We start from the raw sequence: 14594 nt of genomic DNA, 5'->3' as shown, positions 1-14594 counted from the left end.
GGGACCCAGACTTGGACACCATACTCCAGCTGTGTCTCATGAGGGCAGAGCAGAGTGGGACCTCTGCTTCCCTTGCCCTGCTGGTCACCCCTCTTCTGATAGAACCCAGAATACTATTGGCTTCCAGGCTGCAACCACACACTGCTGGCTCATATTAAGTTTTCCATCAACCAGGACCCCTAAGTCCTTCTCAGCCCTTCAATTAAGTTGATAAAGAACATAAATAAAGCTTTCTATACTCATCTACTCTTCAATATACACATTCTAAGAAACATCAGTTGCTTAGAAAGATAGCTTATTTGTATTTCATTAGATCCTTTCTTCAGTTCTAGGAAAATATATTGAGTTATACTGTCTAAAATAATCTGTTTAATAGTTGTACCATAAATGCTTAGCAAGTCCTAGCCAACACTGCAGGAACACAGATGTCTTTTACAGCTAATTCAACTGGAAACTTTGAACAGTTTGCATGCTGTAGCTCTCCTCCTTCCCCCCTTCCTCCCCACCTTCTCTCCCCCTGTTCCCTCCTGCCTCCCTCTCTCCCTCCTTCTCCCCACTGCCTCTCTCCACAGCAAGGCAGAACGAACAGACTTAAGTCACTGCCAAGGAAGTTGTGTGAATCACACTGTTCCTCAAAATATACAATTGAACTGTTTAAAGCTCCTTTTAAAATGCTACTTGCAAATAACAAGAATCTCTACAGTGTTATGGTAGGCATGAAATCATTCTGTGAAAGCACTATTCACAGTTACACATACATTTGGCAATTAAGTGAGACCATCGTAGCCACTAATACACAAAACATAGCCTGTTGTGAGACATTCATTTTAATCAGATGTTTGCCTCCTGTTCAAAATTTACTGGAAAACCAGTTGGCAACCAACATGGAAAAGGAACACATGGTTTTCTCCAGTACTTTGCAAACAGAAATACAGATGGATATAACTGCTTTTACTGAGCTTCACACTCCTTCAGATACTTTAACAGGAAGAAAGAAACCCACAATGTTTCTTGATAGAATAAACTCCTAATCTTCTTTTGAAAGAGAGGTTAGGTAAAAGATGAAGACGCAGTGCTGAGAAGGAAAACATTTCTGTAATCAATACAAGTTATGCTTCAGGACATGAAGAAGATACTACTTCCTGCCACTTAATTCATTATAAACTTAGTACTCGTTACTACAGTACTGAGCTTTTCTCCTTCCTTGGAAATATATGGCAGCCTGTATGAAGTATTTCACACATAGAACTCAACCACAGAATTGGAGTATTAATAGTGTGTTAACTTTTTCCACTATCAGAAAGACTGAACTAATGACTGAACTTCAAAGGTCATGAATCTTTATTTTACCTTAAAATGACTACATTCAGAGTCCTATGCTTTTGATTAGCACATTGGACTACCGCATGAACTTTTTTCAGATCATCTCCCACAATTATAACTTGTTGATTGGAAAGAGTTTACTGTTCATGTACAATAGCTGAAGTGGAAATAATCTTAAACTATAACTTGAACAAAATTCAAATCCAAATAATGTTGATTTGAATATCTTAGAATGTGCTATTTCTAATTCTATGTAGTCAAATAACTCACTACAAACATTTCCATATTTTATATGATTAACAAGATTAACATTTAGCTATCTAATTATTAATGTTGTGAAGCAAAAAATACACCACTGTCTTAATGCTTAATTACATTTCAATTTGAATTCATCTTATTTCACTGAGGTAATCTTCCTTGGAAATCAGCTTGATTTCTTCTTTTCAAGTGCATTGGATTTTAGCATCTTTGCTCTCAGGTGAAAAAAAACATTTAAGTATTACAAAATATTGGTGGCACTCATTGTCTAAATGACAGTAAATGAGAACTCTCTAGCTAAGCAAGAAACAGAAGTGCATAAGCACGTCAAGCTTTTGAAGGAAACACTAACAGAAGAACTAACCAACAGGAATCATTCAAAATTTGGTTTCTAGTCACTACTCTGAACAGAGCAACAGGGCATGAAGGGGCAATGTAGATTGAGAAGAAAAAGTTAACTCTCTCCTAATACTCCTAGACAGATATGATTACCTATTCAATCCAATTCTCTCCCTCATATAAACTCTTCCTCAGCCAAACTCTCTCTTCCCTGCCCCTCTGCTCTTCTCTCCCCTCTCATCTGCTATGAAAAATAACGTTTGGAATGCAAAATTAAATTGCTTGTCAGATGTAGTATAGTCTTCCCTCTCTCTCTCTCTCTTTTTTTTTTTTTAAATACATTCACACATGGTTTAGCACAGTGAGGCAGAAAACAGGCCTCTCGGGTTAAGGGATTAAAACTGAACAGCTTTTGTGACACTGGTTCCCATAGTAATAACTATATTTTACATATTTTCATGTTTGTTTAACTCTTAGAAATTTATGCTCCTCTTCATCTGTACATTAATTTTTCGAACAGTTTATAGAAAATTCAGAAGACGACGATCCACTAGAACAGGTTGCTCAAGGAGGCTGTGGATGCCCCATCCCTGGAGGCATTCAAGGCAAGGCTAGATGTGGATGTGGGCCGGCTGGTCTAGTGGTTGGTGACCCTGCCCATGGCAAGGGGATTGAAACTCGATCTTTGAGGTCCTTTTCAACCCAGGCCATTCTACGATTCTATGAGAACTAGTCCCAGCATTATTTATTCAATGTTCCATCCAATTGGAAATTCTAAGAATTGTATGTGCGTGGATGCACACAGCAGTAATAAGTATGAAAAGGAGCCTTGCATAAATGTTTAGGAGCAAGAGTTCAGATTATGGAAATACCTAATTTTATACTTCTACTTCCCTATATTCTGATTAGAGAGGATGTCCACAGCCAAAGCATTATTGACTACTGTCTAAATTTTTCAAAAAGACACCAGAGTTGTACACACAGCCACTAGAAGAAATCTTTCTTAGAGATGCATTTCTCATCATGATTTATTTTTTCAGTTAAGAGCTAAAGTAACCTATTCAACCGATCATATTATTCATATAAATCTTTCAACTGTGTGTCTTCCCCATTTACACAATGTAATTGTTTCAGATTGATATGTCATTTTATACAGAAACCAGAAAGAATTTCCTATGTTATTCACTACACTTGTCTCTACTGAAAGAGACTTCTTCCTTCTTCACTTATTAAATACTAATGAAAATGCAAACATTTTAAAAAACAAACAAAAGAAAACCAGCCAAACAACCAATCTAACCTCTGTTCCAGTGCTAACAAGCACTCTGAGTTCCCCTCAGATGCCAGTTGTTAATATACAAGTCAAGAATCCCTATCTCAGAGTAATATTACTGGGAATGATTGTCCTGAAGTAGACTCCTCTATGGTAACAAGGTTAGTGGGAAACCTCAGTATGAATACGGGCCACCTTGGTCACTTGCACAGGTCAGCTCTAGGGATTAATTCTACGTGTGCTGTGATGTAATAGGGCTTTTATCAAAGTAAAAAAAAATCTGTAAGATTTTATGTTTCCTATTAAAAAATGTGATGCTTATTTAAAAATAATCTCAAAAATGCTGCTTCTCTGCCATTTCTATTTGCAGAAATGCAAATAACCCTTAAGAATGCTCCTCATTTGCTGTTATATCTTACTTCTGAAATCAAACATTTTTCACACATTCAAGATCAACGAATTTGTTTTGTCCAGTCATATGAAAGTTGATATGCGCAAAATCAATCCCAACATGTGGGGTAACATTTGTCACTGTAAGAACATCCAAGAGCAAATATAACAAACAAAGGACAATTATTTAAGACAAAGGACAATTCCTACTCAAGTACAGGCTGGCAGTGTAAAAACTTGCAGTGAAAATCAGATCCTTAACTATTATAAGAGGAATGGTGTTCTGGTCTGACGATATTCTGAAACTTGTCAAATGCATGGAACGAGATCAATTTTCTAGCAGTCCCCACAAGATAATTCTGTATTTGCAACAAAAATCCGTATTTGAAGCTGATCAGTGGTCTTTCCCATACACTTCATTACAGGGCTTCTGTAATTAAAATTATTTCCTTACATTTAGAGATAAACTTCTATACCTGTCAGATCTTCTTTGGAGGAAACCAGTCGAGGAGAGCTGTTACCTGGCTCAATTCTTAATGATAATCTGGAAAAACAAATTTTTTAGACAAATTAACAATACTATTTGTAATAAAAGCTGAAGTAAACTTATCGAAGCAATTATTTTGGCACTAGTAAGCAGCAATTTTACCTTGCTGGAAACGTAATTTATTTGGAAACCATGGAAACATTTATTTAATAAACCCACCACAAAATGGTCTGACTGGTCATGCCCATGTAAGCATTCAGCATTTCCTTGATAGAATGATGCAATTTTCCATGCATTCCTTGTGAAACTTAGCCACGGACATTCTCATATTTCTTTCAGTGACCACAATATTTGACAAAACCAAAAAAGATCTACTTCCACACAATTACCTGTTTTTCTTGAGGAGAAAAAAAGGAGGAAGACAAAGCAGAAAGGAAGACCTAAGTTTTTAACAAGGTTCTAGAAAGAGGTATGTATCTTTATACAATCTAGAAAGCATCAGTGGAGTGTATTTAGCTTAAAAAGTTCCCTGAAATAGCAACGGTTTTCAGCGCTACCAAATGAGATTACATGACTCCCTACTTGTTATATCCTCAGAAAACATAAAAATTGATGATTTTGTTTATCTGTTTAGTTAAGTTAAAGTACACTCTGAAATATTCAGACCTTGAGAAGTTTGACTGTTTGGTCATTAACTTCATTAATGACAGAGTTCTGCAATTTTTTCAGAATAACAAAGAATGGAATTCAGCTATCCATAATATGAAAAATGAGTATGTGTTAGAATAGCAATAATAAAAACCTAAATTTGAGCTTTGGTAAATACAAAATACTGATATTTAGATGTTTAACATAAATTATTTTTAAAAAGAGGATACATTCTGACAATAAGTTATCACTCCTGGTCTTCTCCCCTGTTCCCTCTCTCCCCTACAAGGATGAAAACAACCTAAGATTTTTATTTCATAGGAGACATACTGACAGTCAGGACAACTTCCAACAGCCTTGACTTACTTGTCACCATCCAAATTAATTTCTGGTTTTCCTCTGACACTGCATTTTCCACAGAGAGGCACTGGTTATCTGTATACACGTATGTGTTCAATTGCTCTCATCTGGATATGTATGTATACAGTTATGCCAGCAGTGTAAGCCATCTCTTCCAAATAGTACTCACAGAGACAGAATCTTTGGCACCTCACATGCGTAGTGTTATACTACCAATAGGTCAATACAAACTTTGCAACTGATGTATTTACCAACAAACAACACTCATATCCATCACAGACCAAATTATATTCTTCCAGTTTACTGCTCCTAGTCACAGATTGATAGAACTGCCCAGGTTGGAAAAGACCTCAGACGATCATCTGGTCTAACATTTCATGGAAAAGGGTGACTAGAAGAGATTATCTAGCACTCTGTTCCATCTCATCTTAAAAACCTCCAGGAAGGGGGAATCCTCTTGGATACTTTTTATAGATGCTGCCTATCTGAACTAAAGCTTGAACTGCTTTTTATGGAAACTGTCTTACTTAGTATATTGGAATATCAATGTCTTGTAAATATGCTCTAAATAATTAAATTATTTTTACAGACAACATCCTACAGTACGTTTCAATCCTGTCTGTCATGTCTTGGTGACACTGCAATACAAACAAGTCTTCACTCTGTTTAATCAATAGTGTATATTAACAATAACACATTCAGAAAGACATATACTAACAAACATATGTCTAGCCCCAATACACATGCTGCCAGCTCTGCCACTTAAACTTGCCACTTTAAAAATTCATATATTAAAGCTGATGCCGTAAATGCACTGCTTTACTACTGAGAGAAATGGCAGAAGCTTTAATGTCTCATTTCAGCTAGAAGGGACAAATCCTGAAATGCTTATACATGCAAACTCTTTTGGAATTAAAACATGTCCTGAATAGCACTTGAATTCTGGGCCTGGATTTCTTTATGGCTGTCAATAAGGCAAAGACTTAGTTATGACTCCTTTTTCTAGACATCTTTGATTACAGTAAAGTAAGTCTGAGGGAAGAACAGGGTTGGAAGATTAAGTAATGAGGTGAAAGGAGAAAACTTGCCTATTTGTCCAATCAAGGACCAAGGATAACCACAAAGAATACCAGGCCTGCCATAATGAAAGTTCAGCAAAAAGAATTGTTCTGGAATCACTGCAAGCTTGTTTGAATACTGCTGTCTAGCTCAGGGAAAAAGTGCATACCTGAGGACAAGCAGTCTCCTCACATAACTTCTAATGCTCTTACAGAAGGAAGAACATTCTGCAGCAGTTGCATCACAGCGTTTTTCAAGCCTGCTGATTTTTGGTGATTTCCTGAGAAAACTATGATTATCAATATATAACTGACATATATGAATATAACTGAAAGGAATCCTGATGCTTTGGTTCCTATTTTTGCCCCCTCAGTCATGCAACCAGCAAATACTGTCGATTTCTTATCTTCTGTGGAGAACTGTACATGAGCTAAGCAAAAAAAAAAAAAATCTCTTATTTATAGGATATGACATCACTGTTAGGGGTTTTCTGGAGTAATTTTACTTGCTGACAAGCACAAACCTAAAGCAAGCAATTGGACTGGCACAAAAATCGTAGAGAAAAGCTTTGTTTATATAAAGTGGCTGCCAAATTCTTCTCAGTGTAACTGAAGTTCTCATTTGGTGAAACGTGTGTTGGGATCCTGCCAATACATTTTAGGGCAACTATCTAAGCTTCTCTCCAGGACAGCCTGGTTGTGAGACAGTTATGTTCTTCCTGCCAAAAATCAAGCACAGATCTCTTTAGAGTACACAAATGCTGTCTCTAGCTCAAAATGAGATCTCACAAAAAAAGAGGAGGTAGAAAATTCTTTTCCATTATAAAAACTTTGTCTCGGCCTTTTTAAGGCCTTCAGTTTCTTCTGGCATGAGACCAGAAAATGCTATGAAGAGAGAAAATGTTTCTAGGGACAATTGAGAGGAAATATGAAATCAAATACTCAAGAAAATCCAGAAAATTCTTACCAAAATACACAGGCAGAAGAGGAATAGGAGATCCCTTTAAGGACAGATGTGATGACTTTTGACAAATGCAGACACTAATTTAAAACTTTATTTAGATGAAACAACATGGCAGAATAAGGTAAAGGTCCTCCAATACAAAGAAACGCATACCAACTGCAACAGCATTTATACTAAGTATCAAATCTTTCCTTCTTTTTAATACCTCATGAAATCAATCCAGTTTTTCCTAGTCAAGCCTAGAAAGAAAACTACTAAATAGGATTGAAATATTTTCTTGAACTTAAAAATGTACAAACAAAAGTACTTAGTAACCTGAAAGATACGTCAGTTATGTCAGACATGTTCCGGCATTATCAGCAAGACTGCTACTAATATTACAATTATTTTCAAATTTAAACTGGAATTCTCATGACTTGTAGTGTCTACAAATATTATGTTATGGAACAATCAGCACATAGAAACCACTTGATTAATCAATTTTTACCAAGATGTTAAAGTTAACGAAAATCATTGTATACACAGTGTTAACTCTGATACACCATGAAGAAAGTCCATTTAAAGAATCAAGTAAGCAACGTAACCAGTTTCTTGCATACAGTCCAGAAGATTTAGATCATAGCCTACAGTTAATACACATCTTGGACTGCCTGACATTTACACAAAGCTGTGCACAGTGCAAATGTTCAGTATGCCTCTGCTGTATAATGCATTTTTATTCATTACACATACACTGTATCATGAGAGTGAAGAAAGGGGAGAACGTTTGCTTTCTAACATCAGTACTCTGATAGGATTCTAACTCCGCGAAGCCAATAATGTTTACTTTGAAAACATCATACTCCTTTTGTTTCAAGTCATTTTGCTACAGAAACATTTTTATTCTTTGTAACTGTGATTAATTGAACACAAAAGCACACACCCATGAAACCTACACTGAAAACTACAGCCAAGCATGTATTTTGCAGTGAACTACCCAATGCTAGTACGGATTCTTTTACTGAAATTTGCTGGAGTTTACCCCCTAAGCAAGGGGACAAATTTTGGAACATTTTCACTCCATTTAATTTATGTCCTGATAATACTCAGAGAAGCTTTGTACCACTTCAAAAAAATTGCATTATCTAAACAGTTTCACTGTTAGAATTATTCTCTCAGGAAAAGCAAAGTCCTGCAAACATTTATCCCAGGAATCCACAGAATTGTCTGAGAAATAGTACTGTATTTGCAATGGTCTGAACCAGAGCTAAGTAGAAGAGCTTTGACAACTGGACTTATCAACAAATATAACATTGTTCAAGAACAAACAGGAAGGGAAATAACTTGTCTCTTGCTATACACAAGTATTATGAAGTTTTTTTGGTCTCTATTATGGCAACAACATTTTCAACCTGAACTACCTCAGTAGGATGTTGTATTGGTAAGACAGCAATGTTAGCTATGACTGCACAGGAGCAGAAAGGCTAGAGTAGGTCATTCTTTATGCTGGTATATGCCTGACACTGAGAACTCCGTAAAAACATATAAGAACTTCAAAAAAGTGAGCAGGACTACGGTAGTCATCCTGCCCCTGTACTCGGCACTGGTGAGGCTCCCCCTTGAATACTGTGCTCAGTTTCGGGCACCTCAGTACAGAAAGGACACTGAGGTGCTGTAGCAGGTCCAAAGAAGGGCAACAAGGCTGGGGAAGGGCTTGGAGAATATGGCCTATGAGGAGCGACTGAAGGAACTGGGGCTGTTTAGTCTGTGGAAAAGGAGGCTAAGGGGAGACCTTAGGGATGAGGTTCAACAAGGCCAAATGCCGGGTCCTGCACTTCGGCCACAACAACCCCAGGCGACGCTACAGGCTTGGGGCGGTGTGGCTGGAGGACTGCGTAGAGGAAATGGACCTGGGGGTATTGATTGATGCTCGGCTGAATATGAGCCGACAGTGTGCCCAGGTGGCCAAGAAGGCCAATGGCATCCTGGCTTGCATCAGAAACAGTGTTGCAAGCAGGAGCAGAGAGGTGATTGTTCCCTTGTATTCAGAACTGGTGAGGCCGCACCTCGAGTACTGTGTCCAGTTTTGGGCCCCTCACTGCAAGAAAGATATTGAGGCCCTGGAACGTGTTCAAAGGAGGGCAACAAAGCTGGTGAGGGGTCTGGAACACAGGCCATATGAGGAGAGGCTGAAGGAGCTGGGAATGTTCAGCCTGGAGAAGAGGAGGCTCAGGGGAGACCTCATTGCTCTCTATAACTTCCTGAAGGGAGGTTGTAGTGAGCTGGGGGTCAGCCTCTTCTCTCGTGTCATTAGTGATAGGACCAGGGGGAATGGCTTCAAGCTACGGCAGGGGAGATTCAGGCTGGACATGAGGAAGTATTACTTTTCAGAAAGGGTGGTCAGGCACTGCAATGGATGCCCAGGGAGGTGGTGGAGTCACCGACCCTAGGGGTGTTCAAGGAAAGACTGGATGTTGTGTTGAGGGACATGGTTTAGTAGGAGCTATTGGGAATAGGTGAACGGTTGGACTGGGTGATCTTTTAGGTCTTTTCCAACCTTGGTGATTCTATGATTCTGTGATTCTTATTGCTCTGTTCAAGTACCTGAAAGGTGATTGCATTGACAGTGGGGTTGGTCTCTTCTCACTGGTGACGGGATAATTAGTCTGCTCTTCCGCCTTCACAGATGCCAACTGGTCATATTCACTGCATTAACTGATCAGGTTTCAACTTAAACTTATTTAGTTATTTGTCTCTTTCCTCCACATAAGAAGCCATTCCAGAATTCCATTACTCTGATAGTGATACCACACTTCAACATTTACAATTTTTTTATTAATTCATCCTTGTGATACCTTTCACCCTACTGTATTTAGATGCTGTGATTCTATTAACTAAAGTTCTGTTTTTCCAGGCTTTCCTTAAATCTGTTGTTCTTTATTCTCTTCAACATGATGGTATTTTTGTTACAATCGATTCTGCGCAGATGTCCAGAAATTCATAGAGAACACCATGTAATGTATCACTAGCTTCCTTGTGAAACTGTATTGACAGTTTAATTTTTCCTAGAAATAGTCTATTTGATGGAGAGTAAACATCATTTGTATTTTCACAGCAGTATTACAGGATTTTTGTGTTACTGCTGTTACAGTCATCAGACTAAATTATTCTTCCTTAGTGATGTTCCAGTCAACTTCTACCTCAATGAACCCTTCCAATATTTTTATTACCATATGGTCTAAGTACACACACATTTTGAGTCAAGGTATCAGCTGCAGTACTTAATAACTTTGGTAACAAGACCAGTTTCAAAAAACATAACCTTCTCTCTAAAACATATTTTACAATCTTCCATACCAATTGTATGAGAACCATTAGGTCACAGCCTGAACCAGTGAATGAGAACCTGGTGAAGGGATGTACCCAGCCCTGGGAACACAGGTGAAGCAGTTAACCTGTGTAGCAGGCCCTGGATCCATCCCTCCCTAAACCACATTAAAGAGCAGCATCTCTACTCAGAGATCATCTCCTTTGGATTATTTGGTGAGCCCTGATCCTCAGGTGGAGGAGGGGTAAGTGTTTCCTTCTGTATTACGAGATTGTGACCTCTACCTTTCTCGGGTGATCTGAAACTGGTTTAAAGTAGCCATATCTGCTACTGCTTATCCATACACCACTGTTATATTACCAAACATCCGGTCACTTCAAACACTTAATTCTCAACTAAACAGAGGTACTCTATTTATCAATAGGTAATCATATAGCATTGTAGCTGTCTTGATTGAGTTACTTAAAACCTTAGCTGCAAGGTTTTAAAACCAACACCCTTTATATTGTCTACCTTTAATCACTGCATTAGTTGTCTTTCTCACAAACGCCATAAACTTCCAGGTTAATATCTGAAGTACTAGATTAATAAAAAGAGTAATTTGAATTTGGGAGATGTCTTTTATGTAATACTTACAACAGCATAAAGTAAATCCTGGACATCTTAAGAGATGGCTTCGGTGTTCCTGAACAAAATTCCCAGAATATAATCATTACGTAGTGGAATGAGGACTAAACCTTCATCTGCTTTTAAAAAACTATTTCATTTTGGAAAACTAGCTACATTAAGGGCAAAAATCATTCTGAATATTAATTAGGCATTTTGGTATTATCAACTCTAATAGCACAATATGAACTACTGCAGACGAACCCCACAGCATCTTCTGTCAACAGCTTCTTGTTCAAACACAAATCAAACTAACATTTGTATGCTGTTTCCTTTAAATTTTCCAAAACTAAATGAAAGAATAGTACTCACTTGTAATTGTCATCTTCCACAAATTTCTGAAGTTCCTCGATGTAACGGACAGACTTCAAATACTTCTGTACATGGGGTAGTGTTGTAAGATGTTCTATAAAGTGTTAAAACAAGATGAATATTCACATAATCCACAATAAATGATTCCCTTTTTTTTTTTTTTTTTTTCCCCTGATTCTCATGATTATCTTAACGGAAAGAGAGGATCTGAACTTCTGTATAGAATAAATAAGGCAGAATTATTACTTTGACTCTACGAGGATTTTAAAGATTTGATTGAGCAAAGTGATGCTCAGTTGTTAAAGAAAACAGAACAGATGCATGCCATCATCATAGCATCTAGAGGATTTTATCATATGCTATCTCATAAGTGGAAAAGGAGTTCCTTTTACGTAAGCCCTGCTTGGATTTTGTACTGATTGTTTTGGGAGAAATTGAAGCCTGCAGCAATGGCTATTATTCTCATATGCATGAGGTAAGAAAAAAAAAATTATGATGCTGCATATCAAGATAAAAATATGCTAAATTCAGAAAGACAGAAAAATCCTTTGAGTGTATGGTGCATGAACAGGAACACATCTTGTAGTATCTGAATGAACTCTAACACTCTCATAAATACAAGTGTCATAAAGGTATCTATTATTCCATAAGATTGGTTCTTCAAGGCCATGTTTTAATTTTCATTCTGATTTTAACAAAACCAGTTAAAATTAATGCAATGTAGGAAGTTGCCCCACTGCCAAAAGGAAGGGGTCAGTGAGATAAGATTTCTTTTATCAAAGTATTCGGAGACAAATTGGAAGTCACAATAAGAATATGAAAGGTGAATACCCTACCTCTTCAGAATCATACACTATTATGCCTAATCCATAGCTTTAAATATCTTCTATCAAAATCTACAACAAAGAACAAGGGCTGGGTACTTAAACATACACAATATCTCACCTAACTTTCTCATAATCTAAGATTTAACCTTTTTTTTTTTTTTTTTTTTTTTTTTTTTTTAAATTAAAAACATTCCCAAACTGGAGCATTTAAAATTTATTTAGTTGTACAGCTACTTCAAGGTTTTTAGCTTGTTCCATGTTTAAGCAATGAAAGTCCATGCTAAATCATCAGCAGTATGCTCTGTATTGTCAAGATCCCCAAAGCAGCACGTTTCTTGACATGAGGCTTTGCATAACAGGCTAGAATTGCAGAAATGAATTTCAGAGCACAATTCTGTTAACAAACAGAAGTAACATCATCATCCTCACTAAGTGAGGTATAACAAAAGCTTAATAGATAATTTCACAGCTGTTGTATTGAAATATTTGTATTTAATTCTGTAAACTTTTCATCATGACACGAACAACAAAATGACAACAAAATCGACATATTGCACACTCCAAAAACAACATATCTACTAGAAAGGAAAGATGAAGATGTATTTCCCACTTACTGCTTGTACTGTCAGCTGTATTTGGAAATACATCATTTGTAGCCCATACACAGCAGTAAATGCCACACAATTCTGTTACAGTTCTTACAGTTTAGAATATATGCTCATTTGCCTGTGTCCAGTGTTCAACTCTACCATTCTTATCCTCTTGTGTTGCCTTTACATAGGTTAGAAACTTCTTATGTTATTAAAGACACTTCAGTTAAGACTTATTAGGAGTAAAAAATAAAATATTACCAACCATAGTTACAGGAGACTTGCAGATCAGCTATTATTCGGAGAATATTGTTCATTTGATTGGATCTTTGTTCATTTTCCATAATGCTGCCTGAAGCAGGATATGCAGAATCTATGTAGATTAAGTCGAAGAGATAAATTCCTGAAACAAACAAATAAATCAATCTGGTGTTTCACACTGAAAAAGTTGCACAATTGCTAATGAGCAAAATGGCCAGCAACTATTGACCACCACCATCTTCTAGGTTCATTAAAAAAAGGATTCATCTGTTCAAACGTCACCGCTTGTGTTATAATTCTATGGTATGTCTTTAGAACAGGGACAGAACAGGTTTTGCTTTTGTGCGCTTCTGCAGACTGATGTCTACCATGAAAAATTTGCAGAGCCGTAACCAATGAATATGAGAACTTAACTTGGCATTTTTCGCTTTTCAGAAGATCCCTTATCACGTGAAAACAATCTACTGCCAACATTCTCTGGTGTAAGTAAGAGCACTACTAGTATCTTCTTGTTTGTTTACAGTTAGTTTCCATTCCATCTTTCAAATTCAGCTAAGAACTTCCTCTGGAATGCATGATAAAATCATAGCTCCGTGGGAGAACTGTGTTGCAATCTGTAAGAACAGCACTGAAATGTGCTGCAACTCACACATATAGGGCTGTCTCAGACACAGAACCTGCAGCCTTGCAGGGTGAGTAGGACAAGTATCTTATCCCTTCCACAACAAAGTTTTTCAGAAATCACCACATGCACTTTATTTAGTGATCTCTGCAGCTATCACTGCAGTATGAAAAACATTACCTCAGTCTGACTTTTCTTTAAAGGATTGTTCTGACATTTAGGGTCAGCTAAAAGTAAAAACTTAAACTAATATATTCCTAAACTATTGTATAGGATGAATAGAGAAGTTCGTGCCTCTTTTTTGCGTAACAAAGAAAGCAATATTCTTCTCAACAGGAAAATAATTTGTGCAGCGTAAAAATCTGCCATATTTCCATATCACATTTTCCATATCAGATTTTCCACATTCTTTTTTGAGCATGTATATAATTAATGACTTTTTTTTCCCTCTCATGTTTTCTTGCCCTGCTTCAAAAAAAGCACTCTTAGTGTTTCAGGAAAAGAGCTAGCTGGCTCAGTTACTCTTCCAGCTTCAGCACGTTACATTCTCTCAATAAATTCCAACTATTAAAGCAACAGGAAATGCAATCGTGCTAGTCAAGCAGAATTTTTTCAAAATGAGGGAAAGCCACTACAATAAATTGAATGGAGCACCTCTAAGCAACACACACTCCACTCTGAAACAACTTTAGTATGCTTGAATTAATTACTAATAATCTTTGGAAGCGTATTAAGTTCATGCAGTGAAAACAAATTATTTTTCATGTTATCTCCTGGTAATAAGTACGCCTCAAACTTACTCATTCAAAAAAAAAAAAAAAAAAAAAAAAAAAAAAAAAAAATATAACATGAAATCAAGGATAAAAAAAATTTTAAAATAAAAAAAAACAAAAATATATTTGTTAAATA

The 14594-nt window shown here is 36.9% G+C and overlaps 1 protein-coding gene across 10 annotated transcripts in view; it reads right to left on the bottom strand.

The window, feature by feature from the left end:
• Positions 1-14594, bottom strand: part of RALGPS1 (Ral GEF with PH domain and SH3 binding motif 1) — a 100147-nt gene that overhangs the window by 26603 nt on the left and 58950 nt on the right. For all 10 annotated transcript variants that reach the window (XR_006170866.1, XM_042830635.1, XM_042830633.1 and 7 more), the window contains 3 exons: positions 13068-13205; positions 11386-11479; positions 4060-4127 (listed from right to left, as the gene is read on the bottom strand). Coding sequence is in view for 9 of the 10 variants with exons in the window: in XM_042830635.1 (XP_042686569.1) it covers positions 4060-4127; positions 11386-11479; positions 13068-13205 (300 nt within the window). In the remaining variant the exon portion in view is untranslated. The remainder of the gene's footprint in view (positions 1-4059; positions 4128-11385; positions 11480-13067; positions 13206-14594) is intronic.

Source organism: Centrocercus urophasianus, unplaced genomic scaffold, assembly GCF_019232065.1.
Source record: "Centrocercus urophasianus isolate 14NV4802_14NV808 unplaced genomic scaffold, USGS_Curo_1.0 seq_34, whole genome shotgun sequence".
Classification (NCBI taxonomy): Eukaryota; Metazoa; Chordata; class Aves; order Galliformes; family Phasianidae; genus Centrocercus; species Centrocercus urophasianus.
This window is presented reverse-complemented; position numbering and strand designations above follow the sequence as displayed.